Source organism: Paramisgurnus dabryanus, chromosome 5 (assembly GCF_030506205.2).
Source record: "Paramisgurnus dabryanus chromosome 5, PD_genome_1.1, whole genome shotgun sequence".
NCBI lineage: Eukaryota > Metazoa > Chordata > Actinopteri > Cypriniformes > Cobitidae > Paramisgurnus > Paramisgurnus dabryanus.
Window position 1 is genome coordinate 22,079,379 of NC_133341.1, and position 19,388 is coordinate 22,098,766.

Sequence of the window (19,388 nt, forward strand, 5' to 3'; positions counted from 1 at the left end):
TGATTGACATTTTTGTGAACAAATGATCACAGCGCACGAATGAAAACTGACCAATAACGATAAGGGGCGGACATTTTGAAGTGAGCGAGGAAAAATGGCGACCATCGCCGTGAAGTTGAACCGGAGTATATACATAACAGTCATGAATCTACCGTACAGTCTGGTAAACAAAATTAGAGTGTCTGTGCTGTTAGTTTTAATACTCACTTTAGCAAATAGTACTTATGGAGAAAACAGCTATGAAGATAATACTTATGAATTTCTCAAGCGAGAGTATTCGCTGAGTAAGCCATACCAAGGTAAGCGTGATGCATGTCACTGCCAAAAGTGGCACCTGCTTGAGCAAAGTCGATTAGTTGTTTGGAAACATACTTTAGTTAGACAACTAGCTTATTGTCAGGACGTTTACAGTGTCTTTATGTTTCTATTTTTCTCATTTTTGTGTTTCCTCTTTTACTTTGTGACATTACTATTTCGCAACTGCAGTGATTTAATCTCACGTCCATGGGGCGGAAGTAGAGGACAGTTTATGTTTTGTTTGACATGACATTATATACAGCACGTGTTTCTAGCACCTTATATGTTTCTGTTCATTAGATTTTCACCTATTCATTAGATTTACTGATAACTCTCTATCTTAACTGTATGCACACAGGGCTGGGTTCATCCAGCTCTTCTCATTGGGAGTTTATGGGTAACACAATGATCATGCCTGATACCCTACGGCTGACACCAGACTTGCAAAGCAGACAAGGAGCCGTCTGGAGTCGTATTGTGAGTTTGTAAAAACATTTAATTTAGGATATTAAGGACCAGGAAGGTGAGAAGGCTTGTTGACCAGTGTGTTTATATGTGCAGCCCTGCTACATTAGGGACTGGGAACTGCGTGTACAATTTAGGATCCATGGAGATGGGAAGAAAAATCTACATGGTGATGGTCTTGCAATATGGCTGACCAAAGAGCGAATGCAAATAGGTAAGAAATAGTCAATATTATAATCATCTAGTTTACAGAGGTTCTTATTTTGATAGTAATTTTGTTTTTCTGTGGGTTTCTTTATAGGTCCAGTGTTTGGAAACATCAACTATTTCACTGGTCTGGGTATTTTTGTGGACACATATCCCAATGATGACAAGCAGCATGAGGTATGTGACTACTTCACATTTGTAAAACATTGCCAACTACAGTACGATCTTACGGGTCTGGTCCAAGTCAATAGATACATAATGCATATTTGTAAACTTCCCTTTGAGGTCATATCAAAAATTAATAATCAAGCTTAGATGCTCCTAATCTCAAAATTACATTATGAGACTATACATGAATATCAGCTGACGTCACTCACTTGTCTTCCGCCATTTTGAGGACCTGAAGTGGTCACAAAAGAACTAGAAGCTATGCCTTCAATATGCTGTGAGCATCAAAATCACTATTTTAACAACACTAAGAAGGCTCAACACGTTTACTAAAAAGAAGGTTTTGAACAACTGACTTTTGATGATTTGGCGTCCGCTCGCCGCCTTCTTCCCAGTCAAGATGTATCGATCTTCAATTGCGACGTAAGGAGTGAGGAGAGTAAATATTGATATCTCCTAAAGCATAGTTCCATAAAAATGCACTGATAATTTGTTGTTTTGTTGCAAGTGAAAAACAATATTGACCTTCTAGTTGAAAAAGGAGCCTCATATGAGATTCATTCATTCGCATTCGGCAATCGATTATTTACGTCTGGCAGAGATGACGAGCGTACACCATAACAGCCAAAGTCAGTTGTACAAAACCTTTATTTTTTGTAAACTTTAGTAAACAATGTTCTCAATGCTCGCGTTCATGTGTAGAGATCCAGGTGATACTTCGAGCAAAGTTTCATGTTGTGTTTCACCTTCTTATGTTGTTAAATAGTGGTAGTTCGGTAGCAGCGGACAGCGGCTGGAAGAACGCATCAGGGATCGAGTAGGCATCACATCCTAACCAAGATATATTTTTTAAAATATAATAAAGTAGCGTTTATTTTCATGACAGTCGAGATGCCACACGTTGTCTTTTGTAGCCCTTACTGTATCCGTAAGAATCATAGACAGTAAAAGATAAGAAATCCGTAAATCGTAGCAAGGTAGCCAATGCTTGTCAATAGCCCACTGGTACTCGGTAGGTCCTCAAGATGGCGGCATGACGTAAAAGGTCACATGACTGAAATCCATCTATAGCCTGGATTTCACAGCTTGGGTCACATATTTTCCATATAAGTGGAAAAATCATCTAACCGGCTTCATCTCTCGGTCAGAGAACTTTCCCTTTCATCTCTGCAATGGTCGGCAATGGGAGTGTCGCGTACGATCATGACCGTGATGGGCGGTCTACTGATCTTGGGGGCTGCACCGGTCACATACGAAATGTTGACTATGACACCTTCCTCTTGGTCAGATACATGAAGAACAGACTTACAGTAAGAAGCATTCTTGTTCTTCCCCAACTATCTTCCTATGGTTCTGTGTGCACCTTCATGTCCTGTTCTGTCTTTCAGGTGATGACAGATGTCGATGGGAAACAAGAGTGGAAGGAGTGTCTGGACATCCCTGGTGTGAAGCTGCCACCAGGTTATTATTTTGGAGCCTCATCAGCCACTGGAGACTTATCAGGTATGGATTACCCTAAAATGAATAAGTGTTATTTGGGGTGTTTTTCAAAAGAAGTCGATTGGATGAGGTTTTCAAACTTTATGATACCAAGGACCCCCAAATATGATGAACCATTTGTAAGGGACCCACTGACATAAATATATATAAATTAGGAGTGGGCAATAAGTCGCCTGCGTTTCTCATGCATATCTCTTTAGTAAAGCTGGTTTGTGATTAGTAGTAAATCGCCATCACCTGCTTTCAAATGGAGCAGCATTTACTACACAGACCCATATTTCGCCAAGAAGTTGACAAATCGCAGCCGGTAATGTATACGATTTAGTCAAATCATGCATTTGATGTCCACCCCTTATATATATATTTTATATTTGTTATACAAGCCCCAAGGAACTAGAAAGATACAAAGCAAATTTAAACATTTAGATTTAAAAATTTGATTTTTTTCTCTGAAACCTCCTGGAGGCCTACTCGAGGTCCCCGGATTTATATATGTCATGCATACATGATTTAAAGATGTTTTAAGTGCATAAGCATTGTAGCATGTATCTTAAACATTTAGGGCAATCCAAAAGTGTTTTTTTACTTGTGCAAACTAATTAATGACATCCATTTGTGTATTAAAGGTGCAGTGTGTAATTTTTAGAAGGATCTCTTGACAGAAATGCAAAATTATATACAAAACTGTATTATCAGGGGTGTATAAAGACCTTTTATAATGAACCGTTATGTTTTTATTACCTTAGAATGAGACGTTTTATCTACATGCACCGAGGGTCCCGTTACGTGGAAGTCACCATTTTGTACCATCATATTTCTACAGAAGCCCTTAACGGACAAACTTTTTACTAATTTGTCTCAAACGATGACATGTTTTTCCGGTGCAGCTACCGTAGCTTCTCTATGCATTTCAAAAACAAGGGGTGAGCAGTGGACTGAGCCGTTGGTTGCAATTCGCAACCTCACCACTAGATGCTGCAAAAATTTACACACTGCACCTTTAAGTAATATTTCAGTCAGTTCATGTAGATAGATTTTGTGCACCAGACCTTATAAAGTCTCCCTTTATTATCAAAGCATTTTAGGATGCTTTAGATTCATATTTTTAAAAGTTGATATTTCCTGCAATAATATTAGTTTAGAGTCATTTTTCTTTTGCTATTTCTTGCCATATTTTGTTTCTAGATAACCATGACGTGATCTCCCTCAAGCTATATGAACTTACAGTGGAATACAGTCCAGAAGAACAAGACAGCCAGATGGAGATCACAATACCTAGTGTAGACTACAGAGTGGACCCTAATGGTAATGTAAACATTATAGCGTTATATATATGTATGTATGTATGTTTATGTATGTTTATGTTTTGTGATCTGATGCATCAAGGGGTGTAGCTCACATTTGTTTTCTTCACACAGCTGATACAGTTAGTGAAGGAAGGAGCATCATCACAACCTTCTTTCTCTTCATCGTTTCCGTCGTTGCGCTGGTTGTGGTGGTCGTGGTTATTCTCTTTCTGTACAGCCGGTATAAAGAAAACAGCCGAAAGCGCTTCTACTGACCATCCGAAGAAATTGTAAGAGGAAGGCAACCGGACGAGAGATCCGACGTGAGTGTGACTGACTTTTTCATGAAGATCAAAAGAATGCTACTTGTTCTTGCCCCATCACCAACAGAAAGGACCTGAAGGTCAGTGCTAAGCTGAAAGCCATAGCTACCCTCCACAAGTGGAAACCGACAACCTCAATTGCGATTTCACCAACATCTTTTAGAAGAAAGAAAGAGATTTTTGGGAGAGGGACGATACAGACTTTGTTTTTCCTCTTCAGATCTTTGTGCTGTATTTTTATACCTGACCAGTTACATTGACTTTGGCCTTTCACCCTTAGGCAGCATAGGAATTGATGCGCATAACACCAAGTGAATCAGTTAATCATAATGCTGTTTACTCAGGTTGTCTAATACCACTGAAGATTTTTTTTTCAATTGCACAGAAATCAATTAAATGAAAATGTGAACCTTGAACATGAAATGTCACAATATTGGTAAATCAGTAAATCATCTCTTAGCTATCAGCGTTCATGTTTTAAACAGTATGCAAATTTGATTACCTTTAATTTCATTGTCATCCCATAGCTTTATATATAAATAATGCTGTCTGACTGGCTGTTCTCTTCTAAATAGCCAGCAATAACCATCAATGAGAAATGTGAAAGACATTGTCCCAAACTCATGTTTTGTAATAAATATACTTTGATAAGTGTCGCTGTGTTACATGTGCTCCTCTTTCCAAAACTGCACTGAACTAAATAAGCTCTATTGATCCTATTGTGGCTTATCCAGGAACCTTTAACCTTTAGTTTGTGTTTTATGGCCTTATTTGAATACAATGTTTAATAATTTTGATTTGCTGATAAATATAATAGAAGTGGTGATAATATCTTTAATTCATGTAGCCTAGAGGCAGAGATGCACTACTTTATTAATTGCATTGTTAGAAGGGTTTTTTCTTTTGTTCAATTTGATATATCCATGTTCCAATATTTCACAGCTGTGTGCAGTTACGCAGCCTCTGGACTTTGTTTCACAACTTGAAAAGATTGTATGCTGTTATTATCAGCTCTGTGACTGAGCAGGGTGCTGTATCAGACTGATGTGTTTTAAATCTTCATGGTCGTCTCAATTATGTTAAATGCCTAAATTAAAGTTTTTGTCTTCTTTTCTCGTTTTTAAGTTTTGTTTTATTAAAAGCATCTTCAAGTACCTTTTTATATTTTCTGTTTAGTGTTTCAATATCCAAGATGACTAAGTTGACAACCTCAATGCATTACTGAGCTAGGCAGTCATCCGTGGCGGACTCTCCAGGGGATGAAAAACCCCCTAGGAGAAAAACGATGGTCGTTGGTCAGGCATTAGCTGGGCATCACGTTGAAGGTCGGTCAGTAGATCAGTGGTGTGATGACCTTCACAGCAGCAGGAATTGGGTCTGTTTGTCTCATTGTCCTCGGGGTCGAGGACGAGACAGGGAGAGAAAGTTACCAAATCCTATTAGCGTAGGGGCCATTCACATGTAATGCAAGTGTCATACAGTATTGTGGTTTAAATCAGCTCGGTTCTAGACAGGCTAACTTTTGCGGCATAAGTATATTACCCAGATGGGTTATGTGAATGCTTTGTTCTGGACAAACTAACTATTGCGGAAGAAGAACTTTAACTGGACATTTTATGTGAATCCTCATGTTGTTCTAAACCTGTATGATTTTTTTTTGATGAACACAAAAGAAGATATTTTGAGAAATTATGGTAAACGCACAGCAAATAGTGACTATAGAGTTCCGTAGTAGGAAAAAATATTTTGAAATTATTGTGATAAATGATGGTAAGCACACAGTTGACTGTACCCATTAAAGGGATAGTTCGGCCAGAAATGATATCAAACCCATGATTTACTCACCCCCAAGCTGTCCGAGTTGCATATGTCCATCGTATTTCAGACAAACACATTTTCGGATATTTTAGAAAATGTTTTAGATCTTTCAATTGATTAAATGTAATGTTACGGGGTCCACGACCTTCAAGTCCAAAATAAGTGCGTCCATCCTTTACAAATGAAATCCAAACGGCGCCAAGATGATAAACAAAGGTCTTCTGATGGTAATCCGCGCAGTGTTGCTGTAGAAATATCCATATTTAAAACTTTATTAACGTAAATAACTACATTACGGTAGCGACGCCATCTTAGTCCCGTCCGCATTCAGGATGAGAGCTTACGCAGCCTACGGAGGCTACTCTGCTGCTGCTCTGTGCCCCCGCCCTCCGAATTTGTCATACGTCACTAAGAAAAGTGCGTACTCTCTCCTGAATACAGAGGAGTCTAAGATGGTGGTGCTACCGGAAGGTAGTTATTTACATTAATAAAGTTTTAAATATGGATATTTCTACAACAACACCGCACGGATTACCCTCAGAAGACCTTTGTTTATCATCTTAGAGCCGTTTGGATTTAATTTGTGAAGGATGGACGCACTTTTTTTGGACTTGAAGGTTGTGGACCCCGTAACATTACATTTAATCAACTGAAAGATCTAAAACATTTTCTAAAATATCCGAAAATGTGTTTGTCTGAAAAACATTGGACATATGCAACTCGGACAGCTTGGGGGTGAGTAAATCATGGGTTTAATGTCATTTTTGGCCGAACTATCCCTATAAATGTTATCATATTTTTTATTTCTACTATGGAAGTCAATTGTCACTATCTGCTCTGTGTTTACCATCATTTCTCTAAATATCTTATTTTGTGTTCATCAGAAAAGAAGTTAATACACGTTTAGAACAACACGAGGATGAGTAAACGATGACAGAATTTTAATTTTAAGGTGAACTATCTGCACTAACCAATAACAACACTGCCATTTAGTGCAAAAATCAGCTCATTTGCATTTAAAAGGACACACCCAAAATGGCACATTTTTATTTACCCCTATAAAGTGGCAAATTTAGCATGCTGTAATAAATGATATGTTTTTTTTAGAACTTCACATACATACTCTGGGGACACCAACGATTTATTTGACATCTTTAAAAATTCAACTTTAATTTTAATTGTGAAATGTCAACTTTAAAGGAAGAGATCACATTCCAAGTATGGGTTACCATAAATTGGCAAATATGTCACTTTCACAATTCACTTTTTCATCTCTGTAACACTTAAACCGTTCCAACTTTCATATCATACAAACCCCTCCATGGGTGATGCAGTATTCTCTACCTGGCTCATGCACACCAGGAGCAAACAAATTTTTATTGTACAACAGCTCATCAACAAGTTAAGCTTGTGAGGCCTCAACTTCTCTAACTTTAACAAGACTTATGACTGCACCGCCAAGTTCAGCTCTAACCAACACATCATAAAGTTTGCCAAGTTTATCAAGCAAATGACACAACAGTGGTAGGTCTCATTAGCAACAATGCTCAAACGCCCTAGACAGGAAGTGGCGTGTTACAATGGTGTGGCTGATGGGTCAGGTCAACAATGGTATCCCAAATTATATTCCCTCAATGTGAGAAACCCTTACGAAAATTAACCATGGTTTTATTGTGGTAAAAGTGTAGTAACCATGGATTTTTAAAAGAGGTTGACAAATATAATATTGTAGGCCTACTCAATGCATATGTTTAAAGTATTTATGTAACGTACACTGCAAAAAATGACTTTCTTGCGTAGTATTTTTATCTTGTTTTCAATACAAAAATTTCTCATATCAAGATGTATTTTCTTGATGAGCAAAATGGCCTAAGAAAATCTAGTTTTTAGACAGAAAAAAATACAATTTCATTGAATTTGTGCTTAAAACAAAAAAAAAATTTTCTTGAGGTTTTTTTCACCCCGTTGGCAGATTTTTATTTATTTATTTGTGCTTGTTTTAAACACAAATTCACTTAAATTGTATATTTTTTGTCTAAAAACTAGATTAATTTTCTTAGGTCATTTTGCTCATCAAGAAAATACATCTTAATTTAAGAATTTGTAGACATTTGTACTGAAAACAAGACAAAAATACTAAGTAAGAAAGTAATTTTTGCAGTGTAGTTACATTTCTGTTTCATATGTTTACAGATGTTTTGAGGCACAAAAATTAATTCCATTTTGTTTCTTCACATTGGTAGCTAAAGAGAGTGAGAAAGATCACGCTAAATATCAACATCAGCAGACACCCTAAAAAAGGCTGGTTAGCCGCAAGGTTTTGGTGTACCTGGGACTTATTTTTAATGCCATGTGAGAATAAAGGCTTTTTTTATCTTTCATTATGTTTTCAAGTGCCTTTGCGGTTTAACGTTTTTGACACATTAAAAAAATCCTGCATCCAAAGGGCACCGATTTATTGACTCTATACCTCGTAGCATTTCTTGCATAATTTTGTTGTACAGCATCAGTGTATTTAGGAGAATTGGTGCTGCATTATAGGCAAAAGGTGGTCACCAAAGACCTTTTTTATGCTTTTTAATTTTTACGTCACTTCTTATAGAGTTCATTTATCAAACATAAATAAAGTTTAGAGAAACACAGAAAAAGGCTCACTGCTGTATATGTGCTATAAAACATTGGTCAATTTGTGTTGATAAAGGGATAGTTTACCTTAAAATGAAAATTCTGTCATCGTTAACTCATCCTCGTGTTGTTCTAAACCTGTATGAATTTCTTTTTCTGATGAACACAAAAGAAGATATTTTGAGAAATGATGGTAAACACACAGCAGATAGTGACCATTGACTTCCATAGTAGGAATAAAAAATATGATGGAATTTAATAGGTCCCATCAACTGTGCTTACCATCATTTATCAAAATATTTTCTTCATCATTTATCACAATACTTCAAAAATATTGTTTTCCTACTATGTAAGTCAATGGTCACTATCTGCTCTGTGTTTACCATCATTTCTCAAAATATTTTCTTTTGTGTTTATCAGAAAAAATTAATTCATACAGGTTTAAAAGTAAATGATGACAGTATTTTCATTTTAAAGTGAACTATCCCTTTAAAACTGATCACATACTTTAGTTAAGTATAGAGCGCAGTATAAATAATTTTTAATGTTTCTCATACTTTGAATTTTCCCAGGCCTTAATATTTCATTTCCTCTTTTCCAGTTTCTTTGTGTAACTCTTACAGTTAACAGTAACAGGAAAACATCTGTATGTACATGACACTGAAATCAGATGTTTTTTTGGTACACATGACTAAGAAAATATCTCATAGTTGGTTTTATAGGTCCCATGTGGATATACTGAGGAAAGGATCTACGAAGTTTTTTACTTTGTCTTAAAGCGAAACACCAGTTTTAAATTGGTTAAAAATCAAAAAATATATGTTAAAACCCACACACGTTAATCAACATTTAGTTAAATAGATTTTTTACAGTGTAATAAAATATGCTATATCTAAAATCAAACTGCTTTGAAGTGTTTCATGAGAATAAAATTCCCATTGATCAGAATCAGTTTCTGTTTCTAACCCTATTTGTATCTTTATATATTTCTACCATCACTGTGGTACATACACCGTCTGTGGTTTAAACGTAATGCATATAGCAAATGCACTCTGCACTTTTTGTTCTCTTCAGCAAAGATATTTTGGGCACGTTGGGCTTGTGGGTATTTAGTGACAGTTAGTGACAGTGAATCATAAACTGATAAGAGCGTTTTTAACCATTTTAACTTTTGCACACAGTTCTTTCTTTTTTCTTTCTTTCTTTCTTTCTTTCTTACTTTCTTTCTTTCTTTCTCCTTGGTTTTACGTATATAGCTTACCTTTGAACCCTTTCGTACCTTCTTAACTGTTAAACACTTTCTTTCTTATCCTTTTTCATTCTTTCTTATTTAGCACCTCATTTTGATCATTTCTTATCTTCTTAACTTGTACACACTTTCTTTTTTTCTTCATTTGTTTGTTTATTTGTTCGTTTATTATTTCTGTCCTTTCGTCATTTTTTTTACATCCCCTGCACTCTGATAAACACCCTGTCATTCACAGAGGAAGTAAGAGAGGCTTGTGCCCTCCCACTGCCAGTAACAGAGTCAGAAGTGTGAGTCTTTATTGAGGATCATTCTTTGGAGTATTTTGTATTTTTACAAAGTTAATTTCTCAACAAGGTAAGACAATCAAATCAATAAGAGATTTCTGATATTTATGATTTGATAAGTGTTTAAAATCTACTGTAAGATTAAGAATTACATTTTTGTTTTTATCGGCATACACAAAAATATGTTTCAGTGTATATAAATGTTTTCCAGAGTCGAACCCTTGACTTTTGTGTTTGTAGCATCATGCTCTAAATTGTACATATGAAATATGATTTAGACATAATTGTTTCTTTGTCACTTAAGAGAAATCATTTAAAAAAAAATTTATTTAAATATGTTTAGTTTAAACATTCTGTTTTGCATTCTACATCATCTCTTGTGGTTAATTCTACTGAACATTAGTGTAGTCATATCAAAGAGGAACTACATAAATAGCTCTTAGGTAGTTAAATGGCAAAATTCTTGTTTATGATTAGTCTTCAAATCAAGGTTTGTGTCCTCTCCATTTGACAAAATCATCAAGCAGTGTTGTAAAGAATTTAACTTCGGTTTGTTTCATTTAAGGAAGTTAAGCAGGAAATGCATGCAGACAGTTAAATGAATATGAAACCGTTTAGTAGTTCATGCGTCAGATTGTGTTCCATCAGCACCGCCTTTACTTTTGACACAGGAAATGAGCTGCTGACATTGAGTCAGTCATTTTTGAGTTGTGGATGAGTGTAGTTTGGGGGAAAAAACACGGTGAGATAACCATTTAACCTGAAGTCCAGTGTGTCTGATAACCTTGCAGAACTGAACAGCACTGTCAGAGATGTCCTGCCTCAAGTGTCTGAAGTACACCATGTGTGTGGTGAACTTCATCTTTTTTGTAAGTATCCATTTTAGGTCAGTCACATGATTCATATGCAGGCTGTTGAATATTGTGACTCTTTTCTCTGTGACGCTGTTACAGCATATAGACACTAATGTTTATTTTGAACCCTTGTGTTCTGTTAAGACTGAATGTGCTGTTTTTATTTTTGTGACCCTGTGTGTGAAACCCAGGATAAAGTCTTATAATTGTAAGCATCAAAGTTGATTTTGATCACCGATTTTACTCAAATTTCAATCTTTGACATGATCTTGCTAAATCTGTATTAAAGATCCCAGGTGAAAAAGTAGTACACTTCCATAGTGTACTTAAAGTGCTTTATTTTTGCACACTAATTTTGTACTTAAAAATACACTAAAAATTCATATTTAGTACTACTTAAGATTTTCTTAAGATTATCTAAGTGTACTTATTTGTGCTATTTTGAGACACCATTAATATGAACTAAAATGCACTTTTAACATACTATCCCTGTATTAAAAAATGTATTTAGTTAACACTTGTTTTAAACTTGAACTCAACTTTCATACAAAGATGGGTTCAAGTTTACTACAAGTGGTACCTAAATACATTTTTTAAATACATTTTTAGCACATTTTAGTTCATATTTATGGTGTCTCAAAATAGCACAGTGAAGTACACTTGGATGCTCTTAAGAACATTTTTAAAAGTACTAAAGATAAATTTTTAGTATATTAAGTACAAAATTAATGTGCGAAAATGCACAGAATGATTTCCATAATGTAGGATGATTTATGTAAATCAAAAAACATGACCTTAGCTGGGGATTTTTAAGCCAAGGTGTAAAATATGTGTTTAAAATATATTAAAATTAGCTCTGCTTTTTAAATTCTTTTATTCCCAAAACGCAGAAGGCATATTGTTGTGGCCCTACTTCTCTGTTTTACATCAAAGTTGATGTATTTTTTTTTTTTTAAAGTGTACTATTCTAGTAATTTTTCCAGTTAAGGGTCAATTTGACCCAGTGGCGTAGCAAGTCAGTCCCAGGCCCTATATGCAAAAAAATTACGGGCCCCCTTAAGCCAAAGCCCCCCCCAACCTTCCCCGTTGGCACTGTTAACTGTGGCGCGCAGGTCTGTTAACAACATATACTTTTAATAAGGTAGTCAAATATTTTTACTTTACTTTTTTACTTTAAAGGGTAGATTTAAATAAAGAAAAACAAAATGTTTTGGGTAGTTTTTGACTCGTGACTAACTTCTCCGCCTTCTCTTTTCTCTTTAAGGCCCCACTTTTATGTTTATATTTGTCCATCCTTAATGTTCATGTAGATAGCCGCTACAGTAACCTCTCACACTGTGTTTTCTGTTTTTTGGCGCAGCGATGCGTCATGTAAAAAAATTATGGCGTAGTAGTCTACGGCAGCCACGGAGTGCAAAAAAAATTATAAACACAAACAAGAAATGACGAAGAAATTAGACATTACGGAGAATAAGATGATATGCATACAAAAAAATATTCATTGAGGCCACAAATAAAAATTTAATTGAAAAAATTTTTTTATTAAAAGCTGGGGCGGGACCAGGGCCAGGCCCCCTGTTGGCCCAGGCCCATTTGCATGTGCATACCCTGCATGCCCAGACACTACGCCACTGATCTGACCCAAGCAAAAACACATTGTAGAAAAATCCAATAATAGAAATCAAAATAAACAGCTAACAGAAGATCCCAGACAATAGTTTATTAATTGATACCTCATTCAACTGACAGGCTATAGGACTAAAGACTTCAAACAGAAACAATGTAACATTTTTCAGGGAAGATGACAAAGGCGTGTTTTTTAATTACAATCAAAAGAGGAATCTACCCTCAACTTGACCTTCATTTTATTTTATGGTTAAAAATGAAACACATGAATCTGAACCACCTGCATGAAAAAATGAACCGTAAAATTTACGATATTGAAAATCATGGACAGTCTAATCGGACACATGCACATTGCCACGGTTACGTGCCTGGCCCAAAGTTAACTTTTGGTCTGTGCTTGTTTATCGGTCTGGCTAGCGACTAAACTGACCTTTGGAACAAAAACCTTGTTGAAAATAAAAATGTTTCGGATTTAAAAGACGAGGGGAGATGGCAAGCATGCACTCTAAAAATGGCTAGGTTATTTTTGACTCAATACCAACTGCTGGGTTATTATAACCCACACTGTAAATTTACTGTAATTATGCAGCTGGTTGCCAGTAACTTACTGTAAAAGATTAAGACTAAAATTGTTTCATGTTCATTTAATTTTGAACAAACTGTTGCCAGTAAATAACATAAATGTAAAATCTACAGTAAGTTACTGAAAGCAGTGATACACAGTAATACTGTAATTTCTACAGAAATGGTTGCATAAAAGCAACCCAACATTGGCTCATTTTTAACCCAGCATGTGTTTTGTCCGATATTTACACATTATGGGTCAAAAATAATGCAGCCATTTTTATGAGTATTAAGGAAGTCTACCAGAAGGTGTGAAAAAGTTTTTTGTGAATTCTGTTATAGCTTTAATTGTAAAAGTCCAGCTCCAGTCTTATAGACGTCACTATTTCCATTTTGTAGGTGTGTAGTGTGGGTGCACTTTACAGTTTCTCTATGCTATTTACACTCCTGCTCATTGTACTTTTGTAAATTCTTTTGTAATGTAAAACTTGTTCTATTTTGTTGTTCTTTTAAGGCTATTTTCATGTAAGATGGAAAAGCTTGTCTAGTTTAATATCACACCTGTTATTTATCATATTAATTGATTTAATGTTCAATGAAAAGTATGTTCTATTAAATTACAATTTATTTATGAGAAAAATACAATTTGAAAAATACTATATCCTATTCTATCCTAAACTAAAACTATATATCATTTTTCATATATATTTTTACATTTTTCTGTGGATTTTTCATTTAAAGCTGCTTTTAAACAATGCAACATTGTAAAAAGCGCTATATATATAATTTTTAAACAGAAAAATGTAAAAGTGGTCCCATAGAAGAAACATTTTGATTCATCAAATAACCATTGAGTCAAAGAATCACTTCTTTCTTAAATGAAAGAGTAAATGGTTATATGAGATTATATAATCTCGTATTAGCGCTATTGCTATTGCTTGGTATTGCTTTTTTTACTTTGTAGCTTTGTACTCATATTATCCAAAAATGGTTCTTCTATAGTAATGTGTTTGTGTAACACCTTTTTGTTATTGGAAGTGTAGTTAGTTGATGTATGTTATACATACTGTATATCTTTGCTTTTGTAAATCTGATTTTGAAATTGTCATTACAGATCTGTGGTGCTGCCATCTTTGGATTGGGCACCTATTTGATGACAACCTCTAGGTTTGCATCTCTCCTTCCAAGCTTACAAGCTATGAATATAGCAAACAGTCTCTTCATCATAGGAATCATTATTACCTGTGTCTCCTTCCTGGGCTTTCTTGGAGCCCTGAAGGAAAACCGTTGCCTGCTAATATCTGTAAGTCAAATATACAGTGGCAAGAAAAAGTATATGAACCTTTTGGAATGTAATGGTTTTCTGGATAAAATGTTTCATAAAATGTGATCTTCATCTTAGTCAAGGGTATTGACAAACGTCTATAAACGTCTTATAATGCGTCTAAAATAAACTGAACACACTTATTCAACATTAAAAATCGCAGTGGAAAAGGTATGTGAACTCTTAGTTGCCCTTTCCAGCTTTATGTAGAGCAACAATTCTCGTAGCTCCTCTGAAAGCTCTTTTTGGCAAGGCGTGGCTTACATAAGTGTGTCCTTGTGTGGAGCAAACTCCAAAAGTTTGAGGTTTTTTATCAGTCACACCTCCAAACGTATTATCTTGTGCTAAAACCTGACTCCAGCTTTGCTGAGGTCATTAACTCAAGGGTTCACATACTTTTTCCACAAGCACTATGAGTTTTTTTTGTTGTACTCATTTAAGACATGAAAGATCAGAATAGACGCATTATGTTTATCATAGGAACACCTTAAGATGAAAATCGGTTTACATTTTATGACAAATCTATTCAGAAAACTATAAGATTCACATAATTTTTCTTGCCACTGTACACAACATCTATCATTTACACTAGAATGACACCAAAGTGCACAACTTTCAATACGTCAACTGAATATTTCTGTTTGTTTGGTTTAGTTCTTCATTTTGCTGTTCCTTCTAATGCTGGCAGAGTTGGCTATGGCATGCGTTCTTCTAGTATTTGAGGGAGAGGTACAAAACACTTTTGATGAAATTATGCAATGATGTGGAAGTAAATGAAGATTGTTATAGAGAAGATGATCAAATGTGTTTTTTCTGTACAGGTTGATAAATTCATTGAAAAAGATCTTAAAAAAGGTTTAAATGGATCATTAACCAACAGACAACAAAATAAAACCACTGAAGATGACTGGGACACTGTCCATAAAACAGTAAGTGGTTATTTGAGATGATAAAATATTATTTAATATATATTATATAAATCTATTATATAATATATACTCTATAGAATCAGCTATGTCTGGCTCTCTCCCAAGGTTTTTTTCCCCTCTTAGGACTTTTCCCACAGGGTTTTTCTCCTAGGGGTTTTTTTCAACCCCTGGGGAGTCTGCTGACATTGGCTTAACTTAACACCCTCTTACGGGTTACATTATTACTACGCTTGCTAGTATGGTTAATCTTAGCTGCTGTATTCTGCCGTTTATGTTTTAGGATTTTTCTGGGGGGTTTTCTGCATATAATGTAAAGCTGATTTGAAGCAATTAAACAATTGTGAAAAGCGCTATATAAATCAAATTGAACTCTTAGCTTTACTAATCCATTGCCTATAAGACGGAAAACAATGCCTTCACAACCATCCAGTTTTGCATGGCTAAGCACCACTCACATTTAGTGTAAATTCAATTACATTTATTCTTCGAATAAATTCCTCAACAGTTTCAGTGCTGTGGGATCTACAACTATACAGATTGGAAGACATGGGTACCAGACTCTTGCTGCAAGGACGATCCCTGTTACAAAAATGTTACAACCAGATACTGGCCCCAGGTAATACAGCACTCAAATGCCTTTTGTGTCAACTAAAACATTTTTGTATATAAATCCTGTAAACTTATATCAACATTGATACATATTTATTGTATAATGCTGATCACATATTGATATGTATTTTTTATTATTACATTTAGGGATGTTACAAAAAGCTAAAGGAAACATTTGAAAGTAACCTCTTGAACACAGGGATTGGCGTCATTGTTGTCTGCATTATTGAGGTATAAAGATTACTTATGAATGATTTAAAAATCACCACACTGATAAAAAGTTGGTTCAACGTAAAAAAAAGAACTAAATTACCTGGTTGCCTTTTTCTACTTAATTAACTCAACATTTTAAGGCAACCAGGTAACTTACTTTTTTGAGTTGAACCAGGAAATCTTTTTTTACAGTTGCAGCAACTCTAAAGCTTTTTTTAATGGAGGTCTCCAGTCCTCTCACACTGAAATGTTTTTATTGGTAAATTTAATCAGATTGGCTGTAAAAATCATTTCAATTTACTGTTTTGAATCTACTAAATTCAATTATTTGTTTATTTTGATGCGTTAACTTGATTACACTTTTTTTTATGGTTATGAAGAGGTGAAATTTTTCGAATTATAATTATACTAATAATTTCTCTTCTTTTCTAGGTCTTGGGAATGTGTTTCTCCATGACCCTGTTTTGCCACATCAGTCGTACCGGGTTACAATACAAGTGATCAAATATTTCCACAGATCTTCAATAATTTTTATATAGATATAGTATTATATGTGTGCATATGTAGTGCCCCCTATATGTCTTTTAAGCAGTGGTTCTCAACTCCAGTCCTTGGGGCCCCCCCAGAACATTTTAGATGTTGGTCTGTTTTAGATGGGGGGGGGGGGCGAGGACTGGAGTTGAGAACCACTGCTTTAAGGAAACTAGTTAGCAAATGCATAGATCCATTACCTGTCAGACCAATTGCCACAAACATTGTGTTCACCGTTGGTGGTCCATGCAGATTTCATAAACGTATTTCTTATGCATTCGTTTCCTTTTTGTAAACCCTTATTAGAGATGTGAAACTAAAAAACTTACAGAAACTGTTTTTAAAACTCACCCATTCACAGTTGTACTATTTTAGATTGACCATGACTGACTAAACTTAAAAGGGGATTTTTAGACGTTAAATTCACCCTTGTGAATTCTAATGTCAAGTCTGAGAGGGCTGTTATGAATTATCTTTACATGCACATCTATCTGTATTTTACACTGTATATAACTTCAGATATAATGTTAAGCAATGTTGAATATGACCTAGTACGTTCTTTTGATTAAACTGTTACAGAGACTATATATACATATTTTTGTATATCGATCGAACAATGTAAAGCATTTATTTTGGTTATTTCCTTTTTCTTCCTACTTAAGCTAAATCATTTGATTTCCCAGAATATGCACATGGGTAAAACCACACATGCTATCTCTTCCTTATTTAACAATTTCACCAGTTTGATATGACAATTTCTAATGCTGATAATATGTTTTATTGCTCTTTAAAATAATGTAAATGAAATAAAGTGAAATGAAGAATAATAACTCCTCCTGTTTGTAACAATAAATGGAAAATATGAAGTTTATGGTTAAAGATACAGGAAGTACCACCAACCCAGCACTTCCTATTACAGAATACTACCGCACACCAACAAGAGTAATCATAATGAAAGTTTTTGTTGAAGATGTTTTGGTTATAAAGCATCAGAAGCGTCATCAGAATTTAACAGTTTTATTTTTCTGAACAACATCCAAATCTCCACAATATTCAGAGCCCTCCCCAAAAACCAACTTAAAAATACTACGATTTATTTGACGTGTTTTAAAATAATTTTGTTCTTTTTGAGTCATCACAAAAAACAAATACAATTTAAAGTAATCTTTAAAAAAAGTAACTGTACACAGAATATACCATTTCTCGCCAACACCTTTAGACTATACACACATTATTGCAATTCACTTAAAATATCTATTCTTTAAAACCAAAATAGAGCATTTACTGTTTCTGCTCTAAAAAGTTGTGGCTAGCACACTCACCCTTTTGTATTCATGCACTTTAATACAAAAAAATGGATTTCCTAATATCACATTTATCTATTTGAGCTTTGGAAAATATTGAGGCCAACATGTCCACTGTAACATGTGCTTACATAAGAAAAAAATCTGATTCGACCCGATACAAGGACAGGTAAATATAATAGAGTATTAGTGTATTTGTGCCATGTATATCTAAAAAGGCCCATATTATGCAAAATCCACTTTTACAAGGTGTTTGGATGTAAATGTGTGTTGGCGGTGTGTGAACACAACCACCCAACAAAGAAAAAAATCCACCCACTCCTCCTTTTTAATCCATTTTAAACCAAAGCGGTCTCATTAGACATGCTGTTTTGATTCTCTGTCAATGTGACGTCACAATAACAAAGCCCCACCCACAGCCACTGACTTACTGGTTAATTTTACCCAAAAGCTTTTCTTAATGTATTTATTAGCAAATTGTAGCACTAATGCGGCTAAAGATACTTTTGTCCCAGACTGTATTCACAGGAATCAGATCTATTTGAACCGAAAGCAGAAGCTCAATGGCATTTAAAGGGATAGTTTGGCCCAAAATGATATTAAACCCATGATTTACTCACCCCCAAGCTGTCCGAGTTGCATATGTCCATCGTTTTTCAGACAAACACATTTTCGGATATTTTATTAAAAGTGCGTCCGTCTTTCACAAAATAAATCCAAACGGCTCCAGGATGATAAACAAAGGTCTTCTGAGGGTAATTCACGCGGTGTTGTTGTAGAAATATCCATATTTAAAAACTTTATTAACGTAAATAACTATCTTCCGGTAGCCCCGCCACCTTAGTCGCGTCCGCATTCAGGATGAGAGCTTACGCAGGCTACGGAGGCTACTCTGCTGCTGCTCTGTGCCCCCGCCCTCCGAATTTGTCAAACGTCACTAAGAAAAGTGCGTACACTACGCTAATACTCTCTCCTGAATACAGAGGAGTCTAAGATGGCGGCGCTACCGGAAGGTAGTTATTTACGTTAATAAAGTTTTAAATATGGATATTTCTACAACAACACCGCGCGGATTACCCTCAGAAGACCTTTGTTTATCATCCTGGAGCCGTTTGGATTTATTTTGTGAAGGATGGACGCACTTTTTTGGACTTGAACGTCGTGGACCCCATAACATTACATTTAATCAACTGAAAGACCGAAAACATTTTC

General features: G+C 35.2%; 2 protein-coding genes across 3 annotated transcripts; both read left to right on the plus strand.

The window, feature by feature from the left end:
• Window positions 1-73: 73 nt before the first annotated feature.
• On the plus strand, window positions 74-5,365 carry lman2lb (lectin, mannose-binding 2-like b). The gene is made up of 8 exons (XM_065250306.1): window positions 74-299; window positions 656-774; window positions 859-976; window positions 1,064-1,146; window positions 2,286-2,447; window positions 2,526-2,640; window positions 3,823-3,942; window positions 4,056-5,365. Exons 1-8 carry the CDS (start codon window positions 95-97, stop codon window positions 4,196-4,198), a joined length of 1,065 nt encoding a protein of 354 aa, XP_065106378.1. The 5' UTR covers window positions 74-94; the 3' UTR covers window positions 4,199-5,365.
• A 4,702-nt stretch (window positions 5,366-10,067) lies between these two features.
• On the plus strand, window positions 10,068-17,702 carry LOC135732349 (tetraspanin-9). 2 transcript variants are annotated; one of them, XM_065250309.2, is made up of 8 exons: window positions 10,068-10,292; window positions 10,994-11,091; window positions 14,381-14,569; window positions 15,245-15,319; window positions 15,412-15,519; window positions 16,025-16,135; window positions 16,276-16,359; window positions 16,774-17,702. In XM_065250309.2, exons 2-8 carry the CDS (start codon window positions 11,035-11,037, stop codon window positions 16,840-16,842), a joined length of 693 nt encoding a protein of 230 aa, XP_065106381.1. In that variant the 5' UTR covers window positions 10,068-10,292; window positions 10,994-11,034; the 3' UTR covers window positions 16,843-17,702. The 2 variants fall into 2 exon arrangements, with proteins under 2 accessions (XP_065106381.1, XP_065106379.1); XM_065250307.2 differs by having other exon boundaries at window positions 10,071-10,292; window positions 11,014-11,091.
• The last annotated feature ends 1,686 nt before the right edge of the window (window positions 17,703-19,388 follow it).